The following is a 27021-nucleotide window of genomic DNA, read 5'->3' on the forward strand; positions in this document are numbered from 1 at the left end:
GCTGTTATATTTGGTGTTTTGTTTATATGCTATGTCAAGGAGACCCAGATGAGGTATACATAGGATTCCCCTAGTATGTGGATAGTGTTTGTATAGTAGAACCTAGCACCTGATGTCGATATATATTAGCTAGTGCACTTATTGGGCTATCAACTTGCTACGGGTCTAGTCTAGTGTTCATTCACAATCTTTTGTATCTCAAACGATTGATTGTTACTGGTTACCTATGAATCGAGCACCTAGAAATTCTAAAATATATATCCGACTAGTCCAGTCTTTTGCATGTGATCGTGGTGCCATCACGTGCTTTCGCGTCGCGATCATTTGTCATACATCATGTGATGGGTAGATAAGAAGATAGATAGGGATAGTCTTGGAAAAATGTTTTCAGCCCTTTCTCCGCAGTCTTATCATCTTTGATATCAACATGGAGGCCAATGACCAGGCCCGGTATGCAGATAGTGTGAAACCAAGCACCTCTACCCATGTTGCGAAAAAGAAGACGGTTGCACCGTCGGTGCACCTTCTCGCAGGCGCGTAAGTCATTTCCAGCTGGTTGTCTTGACTTTCCTGACATTTTCAAATAAAGGAGCGGTGGATTAGCTACTGCTATCGTGACGTCGCCCCTTGACGTATTGCGAACACGCCTTCAATCCGACTTCTATCAAACCCAAAACACTAGCGCCTCCAATCAATTAAATCAGCCTCTACAGACAGTACAACCACGCGGGTCAAATCACAGAACGATGCAGGTCATCAACTCCATTTATCGTGCCGAAGGCTGGCGAGCCTTTTTCCGAGGCCTCGGTCCAAGCATGGCCGGCGTGGTCCCGGCGACTGCGATCAAGTTTTACGTCTACGGGAATTGCAAACATTTCGGGGCTAAGATGCTAGGACATACGGAAGATTCCCCCTCGTCCACGCACAGGCTGCAATTAGCGCGGGGATAGCAACTTCCACGGCAACGAATCCAATATGGCTGGTCAAGACACGACTCCAACTTGACAAAACAGAAATCGGGGGCGTTACAACACGTCGATATCGCAATAGCATTGATTGCATCCGGCAAGTCTTCCGAAATGAGGGATTAAGCGGGTTTTACAGAGGGTTAAGCGCTAGCTATCTCGGCTCGATTGAAACGGCTCTGCATTTAGTGCTTTACGAACGTCTGAAAACCAGCTTCCATCGGTCGTTAGAAACTACCGACGGAACGCGAACTGCGTTCTTGGACGAATTCTTCCATTGGGTTAGTACTAGCGGTGCTGCATGTTCTGCAAAGTTAGCCGCGGGTCTAATGACATATCCTCATGAGGTACGCTATTCCAAGCCGTTGTCTTTCGTCCCACGCTCACATCCTTAGGTTATTCGAACGAGATTGCGTCAAGCGCCTGTGGAGAATGGCCGGGCCAAATACACTGGCTTGTTGCAATGCTTCCGTTTGGTCGCTAAAGAGGAAGGTATGGCGGGATTGTATGGAGGCTTGGCTCCCCATATGATTCGGTCTTTGCCCTCGGCTGTCATTACGCTTGGCGTATATGAGTTTGTGCTGAGGATCACCGGGAGCTGAGGGTCGCTGAGACCTGTAAGCCTGGACTTTGTACACTATGGATAGATTGGGGGTCATTTGGAGTTCAGGGTGGGACCTCACTTTGTACATTATGGATAGATTTTGTTTCTCTTCTCTTTTCGGAGGAATGGACGCCCTCCCCCTGTTTCTTTTTTGTCGTCCAGGCAATACATATGTAATTATTATTCTGTCATGACCAGTCAATAGATAGTATATATAAACAATATAAAGGATCTAGCTCTAGCTAAGAAGACTATACCCACATTTCTATGTGCCGTGTCCTAGCGGGTTAAAAGAGACTTCTTATTGATGTTATTGATCCCTGTCGGATAACGACCAGGTCATGGACGGCAAACTGGAAGTATGAAAAGTCTAGACCCAACACCCCTTCTATACTCATCACATATATATCCGTTAACTAAATATACATTACAGCAATATTCGTTTGTTTTGCTCCACGCTCGGCTTTGACGTAGCTAACCTTGTAGGCCAAATCCTCGACCTTTTGTCTCCTGGTCTTAGCCTGAGTTTCACCTCGTCACCCATACATGCACGTATCTTTCTCATCCACACCAATTGATTCCAATCTGGGACGTTCTATTTCTTTTCTGCTCATAACGTACCACATACGACCATAGGGTGTGGAGAACAGGGCTTCCCGTCCGCTCAGCCGTACTTAAGCCACACGCCGGTGAGTTAGTAGTTGGGTGGGTGACCACCAGCGAATCCTCACTGTTGTATGTTTTTGTTTTGTTTTTGTTCTTTTATCTTATACTTATACTCGCCTATCTATATAACAATATTAAACTCGGCTTTGACTTCATGTTGATATATATAGGATGCGTTTGTCGCTATATAGACTAAGCATTTGCCTACATAGGTAGTTTGTCTCGTTGGTCATTCCCGGAAGCTTTATATATAGCCTCTATATTATCACACTCTTTTCCCTCCTTTATCTCCGTAGTAGTAGATATATAGCCTTGATTTCACTCCTAAATAGCTGTATCATTCTATTATTTCTATCCTATGTAAAGACTACCACATACGACCATAGGGTGTGGAAAATAGGGCTTCCCGTCCGCTCAGCCGTACTCAAGCCACACGCCGGTGAGTTAGTAGTTGGGTGGGTGACCACCAGCGAATCCTCACTGTTGTATGTTTTTTGTTTTTTTGCTTTTTTATTCTCCATTTCTATCCCTGGCCGCCCTATCTTCAGCCTCTTTTCCGTAATAATCAATCACCCACCCTTCACAGCTGGCGACTGGATGTTAACGTTCACTCTAGGATTATCCCATCCTCAACCCTTGCATTCGTATTCTATAATTATCTTTTACAGAGGACATTACACATACGACCATAGGGCGTGGAAAATAGGGCTTCCCGTCCGCGCAGCCGTACTTAAGCCACTACTAAACGTGGCCAACCCTGAAGTCCGCACCTCTTTATGTCGCCGCGTCAAGAGAAATGGTCGCGCGAGCAGCAGGTAAGTACGTGTAGTACAGTTTCTCCGTTCTCCATTAGGTCTACACGATGCGGTGGATGTCAGCCTTGGCAAATACCAAGACCACATGATGCAGCTGGGTAAGCATCCTTGGCGCGGGGATTTGTCTTCTCGTCGAGGATCTAAATGTTGGCTGTAACTGTCTGCAATCTCACGCTATACACATACATACACTTTTGGCCCTGCGCAGTATCTTGACCTTCTAGCGAACAACGGCAGCAGACTTGGATCCCGGCCAAAAGACTTTGACGATCAACATGCCTGACGCCCCCGAAATGAATCGAGTCCTGATGCAAGCCTTCCACAATGCCCTTGAAAAGGACCCGTCCGCAGACCTTCTATCAGTTGTCGGAGAGACATATCTGGGTGCCCATCAAGTGGCCCAGTATGAAGGCCTCTCTGACGCTGGCCGCCTCAATCTCCGGACCATAAACGACCTTCTTGACCAGATCAGTGCTCACCCCGAGATTAACTTGCGCGATTGTTTCCCATCAAGCTATGACCGCAAATACAGATGGATGATGCCAGAGGCAAAGGAAGAAGCAAAAACATCCAAGCCAGAGCATCCAATGGAACCTCGTGACTGGCTTCACGATAGGCTTGATAAAATCGACACCGCCAGTATCCTTTACCCGCTATCTAACCAGGCTATGGCGCTTCTCCAAGCGTATTCTGCAAACAACAGTTATTCTTCTTCGGAAACAGCGCTGGCGGCGTCGTTGAAAAGACTCATTTTGCATTCTGAGAGGCTATTTGACCTCAGTATCAGAGGGGTTGTGGTTAAGTGCAGTGATGAAATTGCGATCAAAGTGTTCCCCGACAGCAGCGATTTCACGGAGTATCACAATCTCCAATACCTCGCTGCCCATCTCCCTGAGCTTCCAATTCCTAGGGTCCATGGTCTTCTTATACTTGGAAACGTCAATGCTATGTTCATGTCATATATCCCGGGCGTCACCGTTGAGAGGGCATGGCCAAGTCTATCTCATGAAGCAAAATTATCCCTTCAGAAGCAGCTGGACTGGATATTCTCTCGACTAAGAAGTCTACGGCAAGATGACGGACCTCAGCTGGGGGGTGTAGGTGGGGAAGGGGTCAAGGATTACCGTATCATGGAAGTCTTTGCGAAAAAGGGCATAACCACAGCAAGGCAATTTGATGAGTTGCAATTCTCTGCAAAGCATCGTGCCAGCCCCTCCTACGTCAAATTGCTTCGCTCATTTTTGAACGAGGAAAACAAAACTCTCAACGGCTCAGTGTTTACCCACGGTGATTTGAAGAAATCAAATATCATGGTACAAAAGGATCCGAGCCAAGCTGATGCTTATACCGTGACTGGGGTTATTGACTGGGAGGAGAGTGGTTTCTATCCTGGATATTATGAATGCACCACTTTGTCGAACGGTCAGAGCATTGATCATGATGATGATTGGTATCTCTATGCGCCCGATTCCATTTCACCATTAAGATTTCCTGAGCGGTGGTTGGTTGACCGCCTCTGGGGCAACCTTCTATGGAGTTGGAGGACGGATATAGTTCGATGAACTTGCGACAACGACCATTACAGAACACAGGAGAACCCCCTTCCCGAAAAGAAAATTTCTCCGCAACCTCCACCAGCTCCAAATTTCACAACTGACGACTTTTCCCGACTCAACCTCCTACTTCCAAGATTCGCGTTTTGCCTTGACTGCTTCCTTGTTGCTCTGATAGTCCCCGCCGTTTAAAATAATACCACTCTCTTCCAGCCTATCCAAAACCTCGAGGACGAAATCCTGGCAACTATAGTCGGACTCCCCATTGCGGACAGGCGTATCCCATGCGATATTTTTGACAGTTTCGATCTTGCTCGCGTCAATTTTGCACAGGGAACAAAGCTCGATAAGGGAATTCGAAATGCTTGAGTCCGATCGCGCACTCACTTGACAGAAATATTTCTGCCGAGCACCAAGGAGTTGAATGGTGGTCTTATCATCCCTGTCTGCCGCATCGATGAACAAGCTCCAGTGTTTGATGCCTGGGTTCTCGTAGATGGCAACCTTGAGTGGAACGGGGGAAGTCATGCTGATTTCAGATCGTGGGCGAGGAAGGGAACTTAGGATTGATCTTTGCTGAAAGATAAGGGAAATTTCAAGGCGGAGTGCTTTCGGTCTGGTCAAGATTGGTTTTAGTGCTTATGTTAATGAGAGCAGAAGAAACCTTAAAGGTGCAGAAGACAGATTTATAAATAACATAACAACCCTCAACTTCCCTAGGTTCGCCAGCTCAAAATATGCGCCCTGCAAATCTGGCTTTGGTTGGGCAATAGCAAGCGTGTGGCTATGTTTCACATTGATGCAATGCCACGCACATTATTTCTTAGCTCGTTGCCAGATCTTCCTGCACAATGTTGAAAGAGGAACACTTGCTAAACGCCAATTGATGCTTAATGCAATATCTAGCGGGTAGGTTGAGACCAGCGCTTATATTCCGTCTTTGCAATCCTGAGCACCGGCATCCAATGGGTTAGGAGTGCATGGGTTGTGATGGGGCTTGCAGAGCCTGGGCCGCTCTGCGGGGGTTTTTGGACATGAACATCATGTACAACGTACAAGTGCAGCGGGGAGATGGTGATGGAGATGGTGTTTATTTCCTTTGCTTGTTTGCTTTAGTTGGTTCGTCCCAAGACTAAATCAGGCTGGCATTCCGCGCACCCCAAAATCCATTAGCCGCCCATTTTGAGGCTGAGGTTTCATCTTTTGGTTTCACATCCAACCTTGGAATAGAGGGTCCGTAGGCCCACAGGAATTGCTTGGCACCAGCAGAGCTAGACCAGCTAGGCAAGAGCCCTAGTGGGAGCAAAATATGCCTGAGCTTATCCTTTTGGACTTCCTCTCATTACCTATAGGATATGTTTGGTTCTGCTACACAACGCTAACGCAGAATTTGTTCTACCAGCCCTCTTTAACATGACCGCATCCTAGAGGTTTCCTCTCATGCGTCAGCGAAGATATTTGGTATCGTTCCTACAGTCTACTTACAGGTGTTTAATACAAATGTTGCCTGAATATCAAAGTGAGAAACATAGATTAAAGGCATGAGACACCTCTTCTATTATTACTATTATTATTATTATTCAACAAGTACTAATACCCAGACACAGCATCCCCATACATGTTCCTCCGTATGTTGAGTAAATCGATTGAAACAGAATTCTTTTCAGCACACAGGACTGTGTATCCACGGAACATCCTCTGCTCCTCAAACAATACTTGGATGCCGTTGTAGGATTCTGAGATCTCAGAAGTGGGCAAGTCTCTTGTAAACATCGCCGACTTCATCGCCCATTTGTCTCGCGGTCCGCTCATGTATAGACCGGTCATCAAGCATGGCTGCTCTTTTGGCCGGGCTGCCACCGACTTGTGCCAGCTCCTCCGTAGCCATTTCAACTGCACCGAGTTAGCAATAGTGTAAAATATTCGGGTAGAATCCGGACTCACCATGGCAAAAAACAGCCGCCTTCTTCCCGCTAGACATAGCATGCGGGACATTGGTGCTGTTATCGCTGTTGGCATCACCCACCCCCCCAGACTCCGGGAATAGTGGTCCGTAAGCCACGGGCCGTCGTGTCCATTTTCTTCCCCAAAAACCCAACTTTCAATTGTTCCGGTAGATTGGATGCCTGTGAAGTACCGTAGTTGGTGATAAATGCGCCCCGCTCCTCGTAGGTTCCGTCCGTGAAGTAAACCCGGAACTTGTCAAATTCCTTCCGGATTGCCGAGTCGTGGAAGTCACTCCCGCTTTGTGTTCGCGTGATATTCAGAATGGGCTTAGCGTTGACGGTAACGTTGTACGCGTCGAAAACTTTCTGCCAGTCTCTGTTTTTACCGTTAAGCCGGTTGAGTTGAGCGGCGTTGTTGGTGCCGTTCGCGTAGATGCGAATGTCCTTGTTCAGAGTTGGGTGTAATTCCTTCACACTGTCATACGCGTCGGAGAGATCTCCTAGGACACCCATCGGCTGGTCACGATGCTCGAACCCGTCACACCATGGACACCAGAACACGCCCTTACCGAATGCGTCCCGGAGCCCCGGGACGTTGGGGAGGTCATCCTTCAGGCCGCTGGCTAGGATGACCTTACGTGCGGTGTAGGTGCCATTGGCGGTCGTAGCAAGGAAAGAGTTGTCGGTTTTTTGCATAGTTATGACCTTCTGGTCGAAGAAAGTCGTCATGTTATAGAAAGAGATTTGCTTTCTGGCAGCTTCTCGGAACTCAGCCGGAACGACATCTAGGCCGGAATGTTAATAGATTCCCTCTAAGAACAAGGGCGGGAGATACGTACGGTCGCTTCCAATGACATCGTGCATATGTCTGGTGGGATTATTGCGATACTCTCCCGAGTCAAACAAGGCTACCTTTCTCAGGACGCGCGACAGCGCACTAGCTGCACTAAGACCAGAGGGACCCCCGCCAATCACGATGACATCGTAATTTTCCTGGGGAGCCTGTGCCCAGACAAGTGCGAAAAGAGCCTGGACGGCGAAAAGCTTTTTCCAATCCCAAGTGAGCAACATGGTCAGTTGTAAACAGGTGGGGCTAGTTGCGAGGATGGAAGCGGACAGATAGCCGTATATATATTGCAGGCGGCTGGGCAATTTACTTCATTATTGAAGAAACCGTTGCTTTAGTTGTTACTCTCATACCCGAGATATCCGAACCATAGCAGCCTGCATGGCCGATACTTCTCAGCGGGTTACATTCGGAAGCCCGGCCAATTTAACTTCAATCCCGCTGCGTCAACCAAGTGCAAGACATTGTCGCCAATATGATAGATCCATACCTATTCCCGCAGTTGGGTGACATCTCGTACAGTTGCATCTAACATCTTTCCCTGATCTGATCGCAATGATGTCACGAGGCGAACAGGAGGGTTGCTATTTACCTAAATTGCTACATTCTGCGCGAATTTATCTCTACAGTATAGATCGAAATTTACAAACGACTATTTCACCTTATCCAATCCCTTGCCAATATAATTGAGACACATCGGTACATGTCCAAAACAAGGTTGGCCAGTAATCAACAACCTTGGTTCATAGCTTTCCCGCCAGGGCAAGTACGAAGAAGCCGAAGCCATGCATATCTAGGTCCAGACTGTATTATGTAGGGTATCGAATCCAGTTGGTCGTCACATTGAATAGTATATATGTTCACTTACTCTAGTTCATTGGAGCTTTGAAGTGTATAGCGCACCTTACCCAAACCCCAATATCCCATACCCAAGGGTCTACAACCGTCGCGCGAAAATAAATGAAACCCTGCATCTCGGCGGCAGGTGATGTAATTCCAACAAGGCGGCTTTCCCTGCTTCCTCCCCCGGTCACTACATTCCCCACCTTCTTCAGTTGTGCCGTTCTTTCGTCCGCAGCAAAGATTTCCAGGGAATTGATATAAAGTAGGTACATGTGCCTGGACTCACTACACGAGACGGTAATATAACATTCCCACCGCACGGATAAAAAGAAAGATCCTAACTAGTTATCCAGCCGAACAAACTGAGTGTAAGGAATTCCGGTCTAGGCTTAAAGCGCGGAAGGCTGCCATGGTCATGGTTTTCCCCGAAGTGTTTACTATGGTGTATTCGCATGAGGAGGTAATGAATCGGCTATCAATTTTCAACGCCTGGTTTATTGGTCGTTACATGAATGAATCGCAAACTACCATTATTGCTTTGCACATCGACAACGTTCAACCAAGATGTCGAAACCAATATCCTAGCAATAACAACCCAATTGTACCTGGTATTCGACCAACGTTCCTTGCAGCGATATTAGGAGCTCCTGAACTGGCTGTCCAAGTGAGTTCCTTTATTGGCTTTCTGGACCGGTATATAGGTTGGATCCCAGGCCTACTTCTATTTACTTACTCATGTTCCAGTCTGTCAAATCTATTATCAGTCTCTTGACGGGCGAAAAGGAAAAGCTACCAGTGATAGTTTCCCTTCTAGGACCTCAGGGGAACGACACGAAACTGATCCAATGGCCACTGGACGCCTTGCGCGCAAGCCGGCGCTCCACTATGGTCAAAACTGGCAAGGCGGCTTTCTGATATGGTTCAGGAAATCTAGTTACGGCGATCTACTTTATTTCCACGTTTCATAATCCCAAAAATATCTTGCTGCAACGTGGCGCTACTTCCTATAGACAGACAGGAAGTACCACAAGAGTGAAGGAGGTCTAGGAGTGGTCCAGCACGCCTTAATGAGTTTGTCGTTGTGAAAAGGCGTCTCCTAGGGATACTCGTCCTCAATAATATCCTTCTCGGCGTTTTCTAGCACATTGTAGGCAGACATAATATCGTCGCGGAGGGCGATGATGTCATGGTCGTTGGTAACGTAGCTTTGGACGATATTGGGTTGCTGCAGCGGGTTAACGCTGTTGAGGGTGATCTCAGCAGCCTCGGAGGCAAGGCGGATAAGGACAACCACGTAGTTGCTCTTGCTTGGTGGGAATGGTCAATGGAATGTGCTACCGAAAAGACAGACGAGAGCTCGAACTGAGGCTGGCCGTACGGACAGAATGGGGTTTCATTGCCGTTTGAGGCCTTACCCTGGCGGTACTTATGGGACCCGAGATCGCCCTGGAATTTGAGGGACGAGGACTTCACGAATAGCATAGAGGTTTAATTCCTGGCCAGAGCCTGTGATGACAGTCACACCCTCAGGTCTCATCAGCATTGTCGATGATAAGCTTCTTCGAGTGCACTCGGGGGAAACATGGCAATTTTTGACTTGTTGGGCACACAAAGGAACCTAACTGCCAGGGTGGCGACCCTTGTAAATGAAGTTGACACTATGGGTTAGGTCAACGATTTTACCGTCGAAAATATTGCCGTTGGTGTTGTTGGTTGGACTGATTAGTGCACTTGCAGCATTGCTTGTTGAGATCTCCCTTATGTCACATGACGTCTTCCCATGATATATGTAGTATGCTCTACTTCCTTCTCCATCTCTGTCTTTACATAGCTCTTCATACACAATATCATCATATTGTTTAGCCTTCATGATCTCTGCCAGCCAGTAGATTCTATCATTGCTGAAGAGGTCATGGAATGGTAGTGTCTCGGGAATAAGTTCCGAGTGGGAAATCGGACTCGGAGCGTTTTAGCTGATCATTTTAGGCCGGGCGCGTATGCCTTCTCATCGTCATGGTAGGTCGGACTATTTCACAGGTAGGGAACAAGCGGATCCCGAGCCCACTTGTTTCCACCGTACTCGTCACACATATCAAAGGCAACCTTGGATCCAGGAACGTAGGTGAAGTTGTTCAAGGACGAACCACAATCAGGGCCCTTACCACGGACGCTGGAATTCTTAATACGCCTATAGTCGCCCGCTTGAGTATACTTGGCACGTAGGTCTAGTCATATTGGTTATCACGACCATAGCTTCCGAAGGGATTCTCAGATTCTGATCTCTTCGGCCTTTCGAGTTGGCAACACCATTTCATCTTCAACAACTAAGTTCTTTTAGCGTTCAGGTTCTTAGCCAGCTGGCCGACAACAACATTGCAGGCAGTGCCACTAACGATGGTAAAGACAAATCTAGCATTGTCTTTCACAGATATGATGAAGGGAGAGAGGACTGTTTGAACGTAGTGAAAATGATTGAAATTTTTTGTAAGAGAGAAAGACGGTGGCTTTCTCGATCTATGAGAAATTAACTGTACGAATCTTTCCATAAGTGAGGTGATGGGTTTTTTTAGAAGAGACTGGACTCCAATCGATCTGTTTACCTCAGGCACAACATCTCCAAGGGCATAGACTAACGCCAAGCCCCAACAAGCTTCCAACCTTGGAAGGCTTCCAGGGTTCAAGGGTGGTAGGTCCACGGATATAATCTGCACTAACCAAATTTAGTAGTGGTATTAGACCAATCAGAGGCCCGTTCTTGTATGGAGACCTTTCTGAGGTTGCTAGCTACTGACGTAGGTAAATAGTCTGGACCTGATCAGCTTCTTACATCAACTTTAGGCATTGAACATTGGACATAACTGCATTCCTGCGTCACCGCGTTTGGAAGAAATATATGTATATGGGAACATGGTGAATGAGAGACCCTCCCTAGTTGTCGAACGTGACACTCAGAGCGAATGCAAAATCATCTTTTACCAGGGTTGTGACTATACATCTACACACCTCGAGCAAGCCCAACCCAGTAGTCACACATACACATTTTTGTCTTATCCTATTATCATTACCCCAAATTGTCATTCAGCATGGGTGACGACAGATATTTCACTTTGGCCGAAGGTACAAGACCTTTACAATCTTGGATTCATGCTTGCGTCTGACTATTCATAGGACGCCCTGTTGCAAACAGCAAAACGGCTGTTCTGATGCGGGATAGACAGGGCGGCGGGCTCGGATTACTTCAGGATACCCATCTCATTGAGACCTTGGCTCATTTCTCTCGTGAGAGAATCCCGGAGCGGTAAGTACATATTTCGCCTAAGTTACTTTGGGTTTCCTACAAACTGACATTGGAGCGTTGAATAGTGTCGTCCATGCCAAAGCTGTTGGGTAAGCTGTTAAGTTTGTCCTGAAAGCCTTCTTTAGCTGACTCTGTGGAGATCTTATGGCGAGTTCGAAGCCACCCGCGATTGCTCCGACTTTACCTGCGCTAGCTTCCTTAGCAAAGTCGGAAAGAAAACATCGGTGCTTCAGCGCGTGTCAACGGTCGGGCCAGAGTCAGGATCTGCTGATACCTCTCGCGATGTGCATGGGTGGTCAATGAAGCTGTACACAGACGAGGGAAACCTCGACTGGGTTTTCAACAACACTGTATGCTCGGTTGCTGCCTCACTAATGTTTCTAGTGTTCAATTCTGACTTACATACTTACATTACCACCCCAGCCTGTCTTCTTCATTCGCGATCCGATCAAGTTCCCGTCATTGAACCGATCTCACAAGCGGCACCCCCAATCCCATCTTCCTGACGCAACCATGGTGAGTCCATCTGATTTTAACCGGAGATGAGCAAATCTAATGAGAGGCGCAGTTCTGGGAGTATGTCTTTTTCTCGATCCCTATTTGGTGAAAAGTCAGGTCTAATCCAGTTCAGTTTCCACGTTGGCAACCCTGAAGGCATACATCAACTTATAATTCTATTCAGCGACCGTGGCACTCCAAAATCCCCTCGTTACATGAATGCGTACAGTGGACATACATATAAGTTCACCAAGGCGGTAAACATTGATTACTACCTAGTTGCTAAGACTTTCTCTTACTAACTATGTTTACATCTAGGATGGTTCATTTACATATGCCAAAATCCACATCAAAACGCAGCAAGGAATACAGAATTTTAGCCGCGAAGAAGCTACCAAGATTGCCGGAGATAATCCTGACTATATGATCGAGGACATGTTTCTGGCCATCGAAAGAGGGGACTATCCTGTTTGGAATGTCTACGTTCAGCTGATGAGCCCCGAAGAGGCCGAGAAATACGAAGTGAATATCTTTGATATGACCAAGGTCTGGTCACATAAGGATTTTCCTCTGCAGCAGATCGGCCGTCTCACCATGAACCGCAATGTAAGTCTTCGGAACAACCCAATATTAGTTCTAGACTGAACTCGACCAGCCGAGAAACTATTTCGCAGATATTGAACAAGCCGCATTTTCGCCATCGACGATGGTTCCAGGATTTGCTGCGTCCGCCGACCCAGGTAAGAAGGGAAAGCGCATCAATTTTTTCCTAGGATTTCCCGAGGCTAACTTGTGACTAAGTGCTACAAGCACGACTCTTCGCATACCCCGACGCGGCCCGTTACCGACTTGGGGTGAACTACCAGCAGCTCCCAACCAACGCTGCCAAGGCCCAAGTCTATTCACCTTTCCAGAGGGACGGGAGGATGCGACTTGATGACAACTATGGCGGGGACCCTAATTACATTGGGTCCTCGGTCAAGCCCACCAAGTTCTATCAAGACATGAAAGGATCAAGCCCTGGAGCATTGTCCCTACATACTGATCATGAGAAGTGGGTGGGAGAGGTTGCGGCCTATACCAGCGAGATCACTGACGCAGACTTTGTCCAGCCCGCGGCATTGTGGGGGGTTATTGGCCGGGAGCCTGGTCACCAGGATAGGGTCATTGAGAATCTTGTTCTCAGCGTTAGTGAGGTTAAGTACCCGGAATTGCGCAAAGCTGTCTATAGTATGTGTCCTACTAGTATCCATTGAAGGGATCTAACACCGGTATAGGCCTTTTTAGTCGAGTCAACAAGGACCTCGGGTTGACGTTGGAGGAGCGTACTGAAGCAGCAATCAAGGCTACATGATGTTGACCTGCTTCTCTCGTATTTCTAGTCTGCTAATATATTTGATTGTGTCTCTGGAAGGCGACGCCAATGCATATGACGGTTGATCGGCGGATTCCCTTTTATCGCTTTTGTCGTCAATGTACGGGCATTAGCGTAAAGATTGGCATATTGCCTAGGCCTCGATTACATGTTACTCGATCTAAGAATTTACTGTTCATCCTATGTGCCAAAATACCCCTTGAAAATGGAATTGTGAAGATGCACCTTGGAAGGTGCGGCGGTCCGCGATTTGCCTTTTGAGCACGGATACTAGCCGGCACCAGAGGAAATGTCACCAGCACTATTGAACGAAATAGAAAAATAGAAACAAAAACATACAACAGCATAAGTATGGCCGTGGTCACCTAGCGCCCACAATTCTGTAGCGTGGGCTGCTCGCCGCTTTAGCAGCCTCTTAGGGAAATCCAGGCACCCATTCACTCACCTGAGTATTCCTTACCTGAACATTCAGCCCGCGCACCAAAAGGTACTTTTTAACATATTGTGAAATCACTGCAGGTCTCTTTTACTTTTTTTCCTCCCTCCTTCGCCTACCCTCAGTTTACAATACCGTGAAGGCAAAATGCGTACCCAGCATGACCCCACGTCGAAATACACCGGATATGTTGTGGACTTCTCGGATCATCAAAATACTGGAATTAGATGACAGGTTTCGCCGCGAACTAAGAAGGAATACAATCGCATGTTATCTCTGTTTGATAAATAATTCATGGCCAAAAGTAGCGAAGAAATTCACTAATGCTATTATATACGCTTTTCTTGGATTCCTAAACTCACACCTATATAATATAGCCCCTACCTAACATCTGGCGCTTGGGTTAATTGATACGGACTTAAAGAAACACGCCACGAAAATAAAAGTGATCTAGTTTGGCTAATATACTTAATAGAGAACAGCCTAGACCTATATACTAGTTCCACCGCTAGCAGGTTTACGGAATGATTTCGGGAACTATATAGGTAGCGGCATAATATAAAACAAGCAATATCAGTATATAATAAAAATGTATTCATTAATTAAATGAAGCTGTCTATATTATATACAAAATTGGATAAAAGAGACCTACCCTAACGCGTGTCCCAAAGCAAGTGTATTACCATTGATCTTAAAAAGTCGAGGCCGAGACTCGACAGGAAGCCAGAGAATCCTTTCCCTATTTATTTTTATCCATCCAATGTCCTCGATAGAAATATATAGATTCATAGGAAGTGAAAATGACATAGCGAAATCATCTCTAGATTCAATTCTAAGGACGTCTAAGCCAGCACAAAGATAGAAACCGTCGTGGCAAAATTCGGAGGTATTATCCGTATAGTTAAAATCCCAAATTTGCGCGAGCACACAGCACACCCGTCGCCAAATTCCATAGGCACAGCGTATAATCAGCAGAGCAGGTAGCCAGTAGCCGATTATCGGGTGAGAAGGCCAAAGAATCAACCCACTCGGAATGACCATCAATTGTTTGATATAGCGAGCCTGTCGCCAAGTCCCATACGCACACTATCCCCTCATATGTGCCAGATGCGAGTAGCCTGCTATCAGATGAGAAGCCCATCGAACGAAATCCGTCGGATAAATTAAGCCCCGAATCAACTGAATCCGAATAGCCTTAGAGAGTCTAGCAGTTTCCCATTAGGCGAGAAGGCCACTGAGTTAACTGGTTTCGAGTGGGAATTGTTTGTCCGCTATACTACGCCTATCTCTAGGTCCCAGAGACACACCGTGTGGTCAGCTGAGCAGGACACCAGTAGCCGGCTATCGGGCGAGAATGTCACCGAATTTATCGCATAGGAATGCCCATCGAGAGTCTGGGTGATTGCACCGGTCGTGGTGTTCCAAAGACGAACAATTGGACTTTCATAAGAACCAGACACTAGGAAAAGGCCATCAGGCGAAAAGGTCATTATTTGAACAGGAGACTCATAGTCATCGTCGTCAAAGATTTGGGTGATCGCGCCCGTCTTTGGGTCCCAAAGACGTACTATTCCATTGGCAGAGCATGACGCGATTAGCCGGCCGTCAGGTGAAAATGCTACCGATTCATGGGCTGGCGACTCATCGTAATCTAAACTCTGATGGCCATCAATAGTCTGCTGTAATGCGCCTATCGCCAAGTCCCAGAGGCACACTAGCCAGTCAACAGAGCCAGAAGCTAGCAACCGGCCACCAGACGAGAAGGCGACCGAATTAAGCGAGCTCTCTTGGCTATTTGAGAATTTGCTCTAAAACACCTGTAGCCATATTCCAGAGGCGCACTGTCCGGCCTTTAGGGCCAGACGCTAGTAGCCGGCCATTAGGCGAGAAAGCCACTGACTAAATCGAGCTTAAGTGGCCTTCGAGGGTTTGAGTAAGCCCGCCTGACGCCAGGTCCCAGAGCCGCACTGTCTTATCATCAGACCCAGACGCTAGCAGATGGCCATCGGGCGAGATATTCACCGAAAAAACCGAATTTAAATGACCTTTGAGAGTCTCCTCTAGCGCTCCTATCGCCAGGCCCAAATCCGAATTGTCTTATCATAAGATCCAGACGCTAAGAGGTGACTGTTAGGTATGAAGGCTACCGATAGAACCGAATTTGAATCGCCTTCAAGGGTCTGTAAAAGAATACCCGTTACTGGGTCCCAAAGCCGCACTATCCTATCGTGAGACCCAGACGCTAGCAGGCAGCCATCGGGTGAGAAAGTCACCGACACAACCGAACTTGAATGGCCTTTAAGGGTCTGTATAAGGGCACCTGTCGCTGGGTCCCAGAGGCGTACTGACTTATTGAGACCCAGACGCTAGCAGGCGGCTATCGGGCGAGAAAGTCACCGATAGAACTGAATCTAAATGGCCTTCGAGAGTTTGTAACTCTGCACCCCATTTTTCCTCAACTATCGGTAACTTGCATATCCAAGAAGGAAGTTCATGTCTAAAAGCTCTGCGGATTATTGCTGTTCGGGGTAAAAATATAAGTCCTGCAGAATAGACCTGAAGTGGCGCTTGGTTAACTGTCTGGCGATTTTTCAGAACAAAGCGCTTAGCATCGTGAAGGAAATGCGAATCAGTGAATAATCATTTCCCTAAAACTATTAGTACAAGTAGTAAGGATATCTTTTCTGACCTTACCCGTATAGCTGCTTGGAGACGTTCAAAGATACCTAGTATTTCCGAGACAAGGCTTAGTAGGCTCATTGCTTCCACCTAGTGCAGACAATGCACTTGAAGAAATGAAAAGGTATCATGTATAATGTTACTCAACTCATTACATTGTAATAGATGATGCGCCTAGTATCGACAAGCGTACTATAAAGGAATGCAAGTATCGATGGTCTGGTGATCAACTTCTATACGTTGAGTTCCATCACTTGGCAGTCGACATATATTTTCCCGTAGGTTTTGGCATATGAAGAAGCATTTTCTGGTCAACATATTGTGCATTTCTATCTATCTCACTTATCCCAAGTGGGGTCTTCTTTCGGGTTTCTGGATCAAGAAGAAAGTCCCGGAATGACTGATGAAAGAGCCGAATGGGTATCAATTCATCATCTGGCACTCTTAGAACTGAGTGTAAAGGGCTAAGCCGAAGATATATAAGGCCCTTATGAAGGCCTAGAAGCTTCGACAGTGAGTTTATAGAGAGTGGGCTCTCTAGTATCACGAGTGTACCGATCACTTGTTGGAACTCCGAGATCAGCTTTGCTTTTTGGTTGTCATTTTGCTTGCTGAGAAGACGATCAAGAATAGGAAGATATGTCCCCTCTAGCTTAGATCGATGATGCATCAAAATTTGGTTAAGGCTATCTATAGGGTCCCAATCAGGTTCTTCAAATACACGACAAATAGTGGCAGGGAAGATAAATAACGGAACGGATAATGCAATTAGCTTTCGGTCTCTTTCACCTAGCCATTTTATAGGTAGGTAGCGTACTGTCCTGATATGTGTAAGTCGATGATCAAAGAATAAGGATATATCATGCTCGATTAATTCCAAGGGAACGTCGTGGAGAACCAAGTCCTCATAATCATCGCTCGCGATCTTCGAAAATCTAAGACGGATCGATAAATCGGCCTACTGGTCAAAAGCACCTGTAGACGTATAGCAGCGATATTTTGAAGCCGTGGGAGGAGTTGAAGTATAAGCCGAATATCGCTATCCCCCTCACATTCGTCCAATGCGTTAAGCACTATTATCATTGTCTGAACTGAGACATCGGATTGCTCGAGGTTTTGAAGTGGTTTAAGTATAAGTTTCTCGAATTGCTCCTGCATTGCCTTTGTTACAATACTTGGATTGTAACAGACTGCTCGTTGCAAGTCTGGTATCAGTTGAGGATTGGCAACTGCTAGTTGACTTGCAATTGTTGGAAAAAGTTTCCTCGCATTCCCTCGGTCCCCTCCGCCTCACTCGGAGAAAAAAATTGCTCCTAGTAACTGCGCTTCGCTAAACGATATCGCCAGTGTTCGAGAGATAGTTGACTTTCCTGTTCCAGCTATTCCCTTTAACCAGAAAATGACTTTCCTGTGTGGTGACTAAGCCCATTCTCGAGTTTTATCGAGCATTTCGGTCCGTGTGCCAGGAAGATATTCATCTTTATGTTGATTGTCGTATGAGTCAAACGTAGCTCCTGGCACGATAGCGAGTTTATCAACAAGATCTGCATGAGTCAGCGCTATTGACGTTGAACGAATACTCTCGTCAAATACCAAGGTGGATAGAAAACTCATTCGTGACCGGGCCGTGGTTGATCCCTATCTGTGATCCGTAATTGAAGCCACAGATTGAGATGGTTGAATTCATGATTTTCCCCGCTAGCACTTGATGAAGGTGTATAAACACAGACACAAGACTTCGGTCCAATAGTACCAGGGTGCCAGAAAAGATGGATGATGGGGTTGGAATGAAGGGGAAAATGACTGGATGGATTAAATGGAGAAAAGGGGGAAACGGTACTTCTGGTCTCGGATGAGTCGCCATCCGCCTCTTTCTGTCAGATACACACTACTATTACTAATTTAGAAATGATTCCTCGTATATTATTGTATGGTTTTGTAGCTTCAATTTTTATCACATCGGAGTATAAAATCATCTAATCCAAATTCATACCACGACTTAAAATCAAATATTCGTCTCTTTCGATACCGTATTTCCGCCTCAGATAGCACCACTCCTTTCCTAGAAGACCCTTTACAACCCCAATCTTATAATGAAGTTTCAGCAGGTGGAGCTCGGACAAGGCCATTCCACGAATAAATGGGCAGCCGTAAATACAGCCGTTCAAGTCGCTGTTATATCTGACATGGAACTTCATAAAGACGGATTGTGGGGTCCAGATTGTACAGTCGTATCTCTCAAATTCAGCGATTTCGCCGAGAAGTTGAATGTTCTAGTCTGGTCCCTGTATCTGGGTCAAACAGAATCTATATTGTCAGCGTTCCCAGAGAATCCCTTCTGAGTTGGATAAGAGGGGTAAATAAGTTAATTGCGCTGAGTTAGATTTGGGCACGAAATCCCATGACAATAAATTCCATGGTGCTTTTCTCATGCTAGTCACCAGGCATCTGAAACCACATATTCCGATTAAGGTGGAGTCTGCGCGAGAAATCGGGCGGTATTATATACCACTTAGCCGGTGGCGGAGAGTTGTACGCGGGACTTTATAGGTGCGAGCAGCAAGAGCAACAGATATAATATCTCCATTTTTAAAAGCCTGGATAGCTAATAAAAGCCTACCCTCTTGCTCAGTTGAATCTTTAGAGGATTGAGAGCGAATTGGTGGCATGATAGGTGGTTAAAGAAGAAGGGTTAAATTAATTGACGCGTTTTTTAGTGGGGTGGCCACTAGCTTGTGAAATACGTTAGAGCTAAGGCCGTGGCTTATGTAAAAAGTTTAGAGAAGGATAAGGAAATTATGAAGATCGTCGTGATAATAACCTGCGGAGTTAAGGGCTCAGGCGTGTATTGGTATCCAACTTTCATCGCTCTACTTATACGGTCATTGAAGCGGTGCTATGCGTTTCCTCGCATTCCTACAGTATGTTGTTGGATGTTAGCCATGCAGCTCCGCCAATAGCCAATAGTAGTCCGCCACGAATTGACAGCCGTAACTGCCCTGCGCCCACCCTTCAATAGTCACCATCCTGCCCTGGGGCGCCTAAGCGGTTTGTTCAACCTTGCGGTCGGCTCTACGTTTTAAGCTGTATCTGCAGAATTCGACAGATTTACCCAACGACTCGTTTCGTCTGATATCTATCTGTCTTAATAAGAGGACATATAAGTCTCACGACTGTACCGTCCTATTCTAAACACATGGATCCCTTCAGCATCACCGCCGGTGCTCTTGGAATCACAGAATTCACTCTATCCAGCATTGGCTACCTTCATGGTCTTATTAAGGGCCTCGATGAAGCGGAAGATGTGATACAAGATGTGACATCTGATTTAGAAGCCATACAACTTCCACTTGCTGCCCTTGAGAACCTCCAAATATCTGATAGCACGACATATGTCGCAGCGAAAGAGGATTTGAAGAAGACCGGTGTCACTGAAGCCGTGAACAAATGTGGGCAAGCATGCGCGGATTTCTCAAAAATGCTTAAGCAGTGGACGAGACATTCTAGCACGATGAAGCTTTCTCTTAGGGATCGACTGTCGGTCGGCTTATGGAATAAAGAAAGGGTCCGGACATTTAGGACGCAGGTCCGTTCCTGTCGGGCTATCGTCCAGTTTGCCATTGAAAGCGCCCAGTTGTACGTGATCTGGATCTGACTTTTTGTTAAAGAACAGGTGCTAATAAATAAACTAAAGGGTCATCCTAGTCCGGTCCGAAAATATGTCTAAAACAGCTCGGCAAGAAATGGCGAATCAACTGCGGATTCTCGAGACTGCTATCCAGGAACACATCGCACTCACAAATGGAAAACGGGACGAAGCTTTGCAGCGCAAGAAGGAACTCGAAAGCGTAGGAGACGAAAATGAGGATGAGGACGGTGGCGCTCAGCGAACTCTAGCAATTCGAGAGACCGAAGAGCAATCTCGCTTATTGGAAGCTGACCAAACTTCCTGTGGGGTTGTTTCCCAATTACTGTTGAGGTTGTCCCCTTCGCAGGCGGGCAACTCATACAGCGTTGTTTTTTCAGGTAGTCACAATACGGGCATACAGATCGGTCACAGCGCCGGTACGATCAATTGGGGTGATAGTCGTACCTAGGAGATAAAATCATGAATCGGATTTATCTAGATCGAAATATTATCCCTAGTGACCTCATTAGCGCCATGAGTCGGTCACAGATTCATTCGTGTTCTAGTATGCGTAGTGGACCTTTCATAACTTCCTGACCATTAGCCTATAGCTGCAATTACCGTCTATCTTAGTATGCAGTACATACAAGGTTCGCAAATCGGCATTCTTTATTTTCCTATCTTTGTGATCTTAGCCGAACCGCCTTTTTTGGCCAGCCTGCGGAGGTACATGTACGACTAAAAGTCTGGCAGGCTATGCATATAGAAGATTTAAGCGAGAGCCCGCTTGAGCTCGCATCTATGGCCAGGACACAAAACTCGTCCTTTACTAAGATTGCCGACTCATCCACATGTAGCCCGGGCTTTTCAGGAGAGCGAATACACAGTGCTTCTATCATCAGAGGCGTTATGCTTCATCGTCGACCGACTCGAGTTGGGGTGCTCTGATATTTCCGTACCGACGAAGATTGTTGCTGGTGTTGATGCTTACCACATTCGGCAGCTTTGGCTATTTGCGAGGCACTCAGTGATCTGCTCAATATCATGTGCTGATTATTTGCTTTGAGATGGGGAAGTCTTGGCGCCATGTTGCGAAGAGAGACCTCGGTGTTAATGGAGAGTGTGGCAGGGAGTGATGGGAGACCGATGAGGGGGTTGAAGATGGACTCCATCTGCTCACCCTTGCTCACTCCTCTGCTCAGTGAGCAGGTGAAATAATTTTGGGGGAAAGGCCTCGGGGATGCTAGGTATTAGGAAATGCACGTGACATTGCGATCTCTCGGTCCCCTGGGAGTCTGGCGGCCATCTAAAAGCTGCGGACCTCAAAAAAGGCGGTTTGTAGGCCAGAACGTAATGCACTAGGTTAGCAATAGCAACATGCAAATGCGACCTTGTATTCCTCAAACTGTGCATTGGAAAAACTGGAAGCAACAGGATTGAAAGTGTCGAGGGGTGCCTGTATTCGGCGGGATCTGGGCGATTGTCGCGAGCTGCGCTTGATTTGAGAGCTCTGGCCCTAACAGGACCAACAAAATGGTCGATGTGGGTTGCCCGCCAATGTTGGTTCAATCCCCTGTCTTAGCGCCGCGGGTTCACCATGGTGAAGCGGAGGACATGTCCCTCTTTCAGCTGAGAGTCAGATAATGGCCCTTCTCATGAAAGGTCGGGAACCCGTGACGGGCCACGTCTGCACAACCACGGCAGATCCATTTTGGTCTCCCCAGTGGGATTTGATACCGGAAACTGTGAGAAGATATGAATTCGTTGTCCCAACAGCCCGGCGAGGACCGCTGCCCGCTTGCTTTTGAACTAGCTGAAGTGAGTTCTAAAGATAGAAGTGTGTACCTGGCAAATTTTAGCGCCGAGAAGGTCACATGATTAATCTGTGATGCTGAGGATAGCCTGGGGTTGGAATCTTTGCCTTGCTTGCAAACTTATTCAGTGTTTCTTTTGCGTGTTGATTATGAACTCTACATTATTTAGGAGCAGCAATTCGGGAAGTCAGGTGGGAGTCAATAATGGGTCAATCTATCTTTCCACGAGTATGTTTCACCAGGACCCTGGCCAGCCAATTTAATTGATTCCCTGCTGCTTGGCCAAGAGCGACCGGAAATTCGCTAAGTGAGTGGCACAGTGGGATCACACAGTAACAGCATGAGCCCCGAGCTCCAACAAGAAATAGGTTGGTCCACCCCTTCCACACTCAGCGACCATCCTGGTGTTGTCATATTCGTCCTCCATGGGCTCATACGTTTTAGACCTTAAAAAATAGATGACGGTTTGAAGCGCCCCATATGCCTACTCAGGAAATCACTCATCACGACGGCAGACATTCTTGAGTCTCTGGCATTCCCACAGATGCTAAGTCGACGAGACAATATTGAACCACGCCATTCCAACACCTGTCAGTGGATTTTGAGGTTAGAGGAATACTTGTCCTGGATAAGCCAGCCACGCGGTCTACTGTGGATCAAGGGCAAGCCGGGGGCAGGCAAATCAACGCTAATGGCCTTCCTGCATAGCGAGCTGAGAGAATCGCCTGACAGGAATCAGGGGATCCGACTCGACTTTTTTTCACAGCTAGGGGCACTGTAATGCAACGCACGCCACTAGGGATGCTCAGATCACTTCTAAACCAAATCTTTTACTGGGATGTGAGAGTACGTCCCCAGGTGCGCGAAACATATGTACAACGATGTGCACAATTTGGGAACCGTGAGCGCAAATGGGAATGGCCCCATAGGCTGTTAGAAGACATGTTAGCAGATGCAATCCTGGTATCAGCCACTCACAAGCAAGTGTTTGTTTTTGTGGATGCCCTTGATGAGGCTGGGGCTGAGTCCGCGCAGCAGCTGGCCGGATATTTCCACAAGCTTAGCGAGCGCGCGGAAAGGAACATGGCTTTGGTCAAAACATGCATTTCGTGTCGACATTATCTGATCGTGAATCAACGGGGATTGGAGATAACGGTTGAAGATCATAACGACGAGGACATCGCTGCATACATCAAAGACTCTCTCATTGCGGTGTCCCTGGCTGGAGATATCTTGCAATCAATCGCATGGAAAAATCTTCTATTTGAGTTAACCTGGCGGGCCCATAGGGTGTTTCAGTGGGCCCATATCATCATGCCTCTCGTTTCGCGGAAATTACTTGACGGAGACTCCCCCGAGACAATCCGTCTCTGGCTACCGAAAGTCCCAGCCGACCTGGAGGATATGTACAAGTACATTCTGTACCACGTGATTGAGGAAGATAACCGAATGCAGTCCTTCTTGTTCTTTCAGTGGGTGTGCTTTGCTGAGCGACCCTTGACTGTGACGGAAATGAGATATGCATTGGCAGCAGACAATGCGGAATTGTCAGCATCCCCAAAGCAGTGGCAGACAATGAGCGATTTGGTTGACACAAATGAGCACATGAAGCGTAAAATCAAAGCTCTTTCAGGTGGACTGGCCGAGACAGTATCACGGGGATCCAGTGACGAGACCATACAGGTAGTACATCAATCGGTCAATGATTTCTTCAGATCGAAGGGCTTAGCCATTTTGGGTAATGTTGTCAACCCGAATATGTTGCCCATTGGTAGCGACAAGATTTTCAATGTCAGGCGACGCTCTATCGAGCATGTCTACTTTTTCTTCTTGCATCGCCGGTGGCAACAAAAAGCTTGCAAGGTAAAAGAAAAGATGCTCTTTTCAGCAATCGACCAATGCTTTCTTATGCGACCATCCATCTTTTCATACATGCTGCAAAAGCTGGAAGCTATCGTGGAATTGTGGTACAGGAGGAGGTTCGTCTTTTGCACCAATCAATTAGCCAATGGGTACAATTTCAACAGGCGTTACGGAATTGTAGCACAGACTTTCCTAGCAGGCACGACTCTCATGCATGCTGCAACTGCTGCCAATATGGTTGATGTCATAGAGTGGCTGGTCATTACCGAAGGCCGTATTGCGGAGGTAGATGATGAGGGCAACACGGCTTTGCATGCGGCAGCGCAGTGGGGCCGTACAGCAGCGGCTAAAATACTACAAGAGAAAGGAGCAGACTGTGAGGCAAGGAATAAGAACGGTGAAACGCCTCTATTGAAGGCATCAGCCCGTGGGCACCTTGAGTTTGTTGAATGGCTTCTGCATATTGGAGTGCAAATCAACACGCAGACAGGTAAAAGTGGATGCGCTCTGCAAACGGCTTCATTGGAGGGCGACGAGGGAATTGTGAAAATTCTGCTGGGAGCTGGAGCAGAAATCAATGCTCAGGGAGGTGAATATGGAAACGCCCTGCAAGCTGCCTCGTTTGGAGGAAGCGCCAATGTGGTGCGGATGCTGCTCGATGCCGATGCCCATGTCAACGTCCGCAGCACATGAAGCAAGTGGAGAAGTGGTTAGGATGCTGCTAGATGCGAACGCCGACGTGAATTTCCGGGATAGTGACCACGGTACTCCTCTGCAGGCCGCTTGTGAATGTGGAAATAACGAGGTTGTGCGAATCTTGCTAGACGCCGACGCCGACGTCAATGCCCCCGGGGGGAATACGGCAATGCGCTTTATGCGGCTTCGGGGTCAGGTAGCATCGAGGTGGTACAAATACTCCTAGATGCCAACGCCGACGTCAATGCCCCGGGGGGTAAATACGGCAATGCACTACAGGCTGCCTCAAGTCAGGGGAGCGTTGAGGTAGTACAAATACTCCTGAACGCCAACGCCGACGTCAATGCCCGTGGAGGCTATGACGGTACTGCTTTACAGGCTGCCTGTGAGCCATCATCTTTCGGTGTACAAAAAGTTGAGGGGGTGCGGCTACTGCTAGATGCTAATGCCGACGTCAATGCTCGTGGTGGTTACTACGGCAGTGCTCTACAGGCCGCATCGGCTGGTGGGCGTACCAAGATAGCGCGACTGCTGCTGGACGCCAACGCGGACGTCAATTCACGTGGTGGCTATTACGGCAACGCCTTACAGGCCGCCTCAGCTGTTGGAAGCACCGAGACAGTGCGGTTACTACTAGAAGCCAAAGCTGACATAAATACGAAAGGCGGGCACTTTGGCAACGCTTTACACGCTACTGTTCGTCAAGGTCATGCCCATCAAGTCAGGTTGCTTCTTGAGCTGGCTCAAATGCCTCAGTCCCAGATAATCTAGGACGAACGACTCTACACATGGCAGCAACAGGAGGCATGCTTCACATTCTGCAACAATTTCCGCTGTTCGCATCAGCTATTAATACCAAGGACCGCCTGTCTCAAACTCCTCTTCATCTCGCCCTTTATCATGGTCATGTGGAATTTGCGGTTGAGCTACTCAAGCTTGGTGCTGACCCTTGCATTTTGGATGGATTTGGTAAAAATTGTTTGGATTGGGTCTTAGGGCACAACTTCCTGATGCAAAAGATACGCAGATTCTACCCCAGGGTTTCCTTGACCTCCAAGGAGATCCAAAATGCGACTGTTCGTCGATCAATCTCCCATATGGCCGATACACTTCTTCATTCCATGCCCAGCCCATCATGGGTATTGCAGCAACATTTAGGTCGCTATCTGATCTTTCTGGGGCATCTGGATCATGCACGCTATATCCTTCAGCTTCCTCCGTGCCAGGAAAACCTTGATTGTGTCACCGTAGGTGATATTATTCGTGATGTTTGTCACTGGCATATCTCTGAAATCTCTGGGTCTCGTTTTGTCTGTCGAGTTTGCGCTCGTTTAGATACGTGCTTTATATGCATGCGGCCAACCTTCTACTACGGGTTGTTGCATCTCACCCAAGATCACGACATGCTTGAATTGCCTGTTGCTCCACATTGTCAAACTCAAATGACAACATCGACGCTCAGACAGTTGAACTTTTTTTTGAGCAATCTGAAGTCCCAGTTTGGCTCGCCAGGCGCCTAGGCTAATCGTATTGGCATATATTTGGCTCTTCGATGTGTCAATCAGTGCCTTTCTTGAAGAAATTATCCCGTCTTTTCGAAATTCATTCTTTTCCATTTTCTTCGTAAACCCTCCCCCACCCCCCACCACACCTCTCCCTACCACCGGCCTCGGGTCTCGTGGGATCTATGTGGGATCTATGTAGGATCTGCGCCCGGATTTTGGTAATCCAGGGCATCATACTGTTGATGCTATTAGCACGGATCCTGACGATAAAACATAATACGACACTTTTTCTGATTTGAGATTGCTTATTCTTTGGTTATGGAGTCTTTTATAGTTCAACAGACGTATATAGTCTTCGTAAAAATGCTCATTGTCAGATGGATAGGTTATTGATCGTTTAGCTTATATAGTGTAAGAGTAGTAGTAGATTTCCTTCACACTTAGCTTTCCGCCTTTTAAGCAAAGCGCAGTAAGCGACTACCATCCCCTCGCTCTTCCCTTTTTCTCCCCACCTCATCTGACTCACCCTGAGGCAAAATACTTGCTGAGTATGAGATCCAAGGTCGAACTACGCAGGATTTGTCGTGGACTTCGCGGAGCACCACAGCGATGAAATCAAACGGGAGATTCTTCCACGGACGGAGAGGTATTACCATCGCACCTTGGTTCTCTTTGATAAGTGAGTAGCACGTGGCAGCTTCCAAGAGAATTTGCACTCTTACCACTCTCAGCTCTACCATCAATGAGGTTCGATTCGCTATATGTTCCCTTTGAATTGCAAAGTTTGATTTGCAAAGGGGAAAAGCTCATATGGTATCAGTATATTAAGGGAGAATTGAAGAGGAAGATGGGTCTTTCAACCAAAGAGGTGAACGAACATGGGGTAGCGCAGAAGTAGCCATATTGATGTGTATAAATATTAAAATTGGTGTACAATTATCAACAGTCTAAATAAAATTCATTTTTGAAGCAATTTCCCTTACCTTTATG

At 47.0% G+C, this 27021-nt stretch overlaps 14 protein-coding genes across 14 annotated transcripts, besides 3 other annotated features; 7 read left to right on the forward strand and 7 right to left on the reverse strand.

The window, feature by feature from the left end:
• Positions 1 to 427: 427 nt before the first annotated feature.
• Positions 428 to 1567, forward strand: N7489_007997 (uncharacterized protein; the record flags this gene model as incomplete). The annotated part of the gene is made up of 4 exons (XM_056713747.1): positions 428 to 537; positions 590 to 916; positions 940 to 1312; positions 1361 to 1567. 4 exons carry the CDS (start codon positions 428 to 430, stop codon positions 1565 to 1567), a joined length of 1017 nt encoding a protein of 338 aa, XP_056567462.1.
• Positions 1568 to 2206: 639 nt separating this feature from the next.
• Positions 2207 to 2304: a sequence feature (Protein overlapping with rRNA (N7489_007998, KAJ5237907.1) was converted to a misc_feature.).
• Positions 2305 to 2567: 263 nt separating this feature from the next.
• Positions 2568 to 2720: a sequence feature (Protein overlapping with rRNA (N7489_007998, KAJ5237907.1) was converted to a misc_feature.).
• A 183-nt stretch (positions 2721 to 2903) lies between these two features.
• Positions 2904 to 2994: a sequence feature (Protein overlapping with rRNA (N7489_007998, KAJ5237907.1) was converted to a misc_feature.).
• A 331-nt stretch (positions 2995 to 3325) lies between these two features.
• On the forward strand, positions 3326 to 4612 carry N7489_007999 (uncharacterized protein; the record flags this gene model as incomplete). Its single annotated transcript, XM_056713749.1, has 1 exon — positions 3326 to 4612. One exon carries the CDS (start codon positions 3326 to 3328, stop codon positions 4610 to 4612), a length of 1287 nt encoding a protein of 428 aa, XP_056567464.1.
• Positions 4613 to 4729: 117 nt separating this feature from the next.
• N7489_008000 (uncharacterized protein) lies at positions 4730 to 5131 on the reverse strand (the record flags this gene model as incomplete). The annotated part of the gene is made up of 1 exon (XM_056713750.1): positions 4730 to 5131. The coding sequence occupies one exon, from the start codon at positions 5129 to 5131 to the stop codon at positions 4730 to 4732; it is 402 nt and encodes a 133-aa protein (XP_056567465.1).
• Positions 5132 to 6347: 1216 nt separating this feature from the next.
• Positions 6348 to 7620, reverse strand: N7489_008001 (NAD(P)/FAD-dependent oxidoreductase; the record flags this gene model as incomplete). Its single annotated transcript, XM_056713751.1, has 4 exons — positions 6348 to 6496; positions 6548 to 6638; positions 6703 to 7334; positions 7389 to 7620. 4 exons carry the CDS (start codon positions 7618 to 7620, stop codon positions 6348 to 6350), a joined length of 1104 nt encoding a protein of 367 aa, XP_056567466.1.
• Positions 7621 to 8648: 1028 nt separating this feature from the next.
• Positions 8649 to 9154, forward strand: N7489_008002 (uncharacterized protein; the record flags this gene model as incomplete). Its single annotated transcript, XM_056713752.1, has 2 exons — positions 8649 to 8903; positions 8984 to 9154. 2 exons carry the CDS (start codon positions 8649 to 8651, stop codon positions 9152 to 9154), a joined length of 426 nt encoding a protein of 141 aa, XP_056567467.1.
• Positions 9155 to 9335: 181 nt separating this feature from the next.
• On the reverse strand, positions 9336 to 9721 carry N7489_008003 (uncharacterized protein; the record flags this gene model as incomplete). Its single annotated transcript, XM_056713753.1, has 2 exons — positions 9336 to 9546; positions 9591 to 9721. 2 exons carry the CDS (start codon positions 9719 to 9721, stop codon positions 9336 to 9338), a joined length of 342 nt encoding a protein of 113 aa, XP_056567468.1.
• A 44-nt stretch (positions 9722 to 9765) lies between these two features.
• On the reverse strand, positions 9766 to 10554 carry N7489_008004 (Glucose-methanol-choline oxidoreductase C-terminal; the record flags this gene model as incomplete). The annotated part of the gene is made up of 3 exons (XM_056713754.1): positions 9766 to 9897; positions 10286 to 10464; positions 10485 to 10554. The coding sequence occupies 3 exons, from the start codon at positions 10552 to 10554 to the stop codon at positions 9766 to 9768; spliced, it is 381 nt and encodes a 126-aa protein (XP_056567469.1).
• Positions 10555 to 11322: 768 nt separating this feature from the next.
• Positions 11323 to 13389, forward strand: N7489_008005 (catalase; the record flags this gene model as incomplete). Its single annotated transcript, XM_056713755.1, has 11 exons — positions 11323 to 11356; positions 11408 to 11537; positions 11603 to 11626; positions 11677 to 11887; positions 11961 to 12053; positions 12106 to 12113; positions 12169 to 12292; positions 12354 to 12641; positions 12691 to 12775; positions 12837 to 13265; positions 13313 to 13389. 11 exons carry the CDS (start codon positions 11323 to 11325, stop codon positions 13387 to 13389), a joined length of 1503 nt encoding a protein of 500 aa, XP_056567470.1.
• Positions 13390 to 14494: 1105 nt separating this feature from the next.
• N7489_008006 (WD40 repeat domain-containing protein) lies at positions 14495 to 14987 on the reverse strand (the record flags this gene model as incomplete). Its single annotated transcript, XM_056713756.1, has 2 exons — positions 14495 to 14666; positions 14776 to 14987. 2 exons carry the CDS (start codon positions 14985 to 14987, stop codon positions 14495 to 14497), a joined length of 384 nt encoding a protein of 127 aa, XP_056567471.1.
• A 34-nt stretch (positions 14988 to 15021) lies between these two features.
• On the reverse strand, positions 15022 to 16606 carry N7489_008007 (WD40 repeat domain-containing protein; the record flags this gene model as incomplete). The annotated part of the gene is made up of 7 exons (XM_056713757.1): positions 15022 to 15117; positions 15154 to 15632; positions 15664 to 15745; positions 15831 to 15962; positions 15994 to 16212; positions 16244 to 16450; positions 16541 to 16606. 7 exons carry the CDS (start codon positions 16604 to 16606, stop codon positions 15022 to 15024), a joined length of 1281 nt encoding a protein of 426 aa, XP_056567472.1.
• A 169-nt stretch (positions 16607 to 16775) lies between these two features.
• N7489_008008 (uncharacterized protein) lies at positions 16776 to 18075 on the reverse strand (the record flags this gene model as incomplete). The annotated part of the gene is given in 3 exon segments (XM_056713758.1): positions 16776 to 17483; positions 17501 to 17814; positions 17919 to 18075. 3 exon segments carry the CDS (start codon positions 18073 to 18075, stop codon positions 16776 to 16778), a joined length of 1179 nt encoding a protein of 392 aa, XP_056567473.1.
• A 1646-nt stretch (positions 18076 to 19721) lies between these two features.
• Positions 19722 to 20622, forward strand: N7489_008009 (Cytochrome P450; the record flags this gene model as incomplete). The annotated part of the gene is made up of 2 exons (XM_056713759.1): positions 19722 to 20161; positions 20220 to 20622. The coding sequence occupies 2 exons, from the start codon at positions 19722 to 19724 to the stop codon at positions 20620 to 20622; spliced, it is 843 nt and encodes a 280-aa protein (XP_056567474.1).
• A 2287-nt stretch (positions 20623 to 22909) lies between these two features.
• N7489_008010 (ankyrin repeat domain-containing protein) lies at positions 22910 to 24523 on the forward strand (the record flags this gene model as incomplete). The annotated part of the gene is made up of 1 exon (XM_056713760.1): positions 22910 to 24523. The coding sequence occupies one exon, from the start codon at positions 22910 to 22912 to the stop codon at positions 24521 to 24523; it is 1614 nt and encodes a 537-aa protein (XP_056567475.1).
• Positions 24524 to 24770: 247 nt separating this feature from the next.
• Positions 24771 to 25297, forward strand: N7489_008011 (ankyrin repeat domain-containing protein; the record flags this gene model as incomplete). The annotated part of the gene is made up of 2 exons (XM_056713761.1): positions 24771 to 24782; positions 24821 to 25297. 2 exons carry the CDS (start codon positions 24771 to 24773, stop codon positions 25295 to 25297), a joined length of 489 nt encoding a protein of 162 aa, XP_056567476.1.
• Positions 25298 to 27021: the final 1724 nt, after the last annotated feature.

Source organism: Penicillium chrysogenum (assembly GCF_028827035.1).
Source record: "Penicillium chrysogenum strain IBT 35668 chromosome Unknown utg000004l_segment0_segment0, whole genome shotgun sequence".
In the NCBI taxonomy this organism is placed as follows: Eukaryota; Fungi; Ascomycota; class Eurotiomycetes; order Eurotiales; family Aspergillaceae; genus Penicillium; species Penicillium chrysogenum.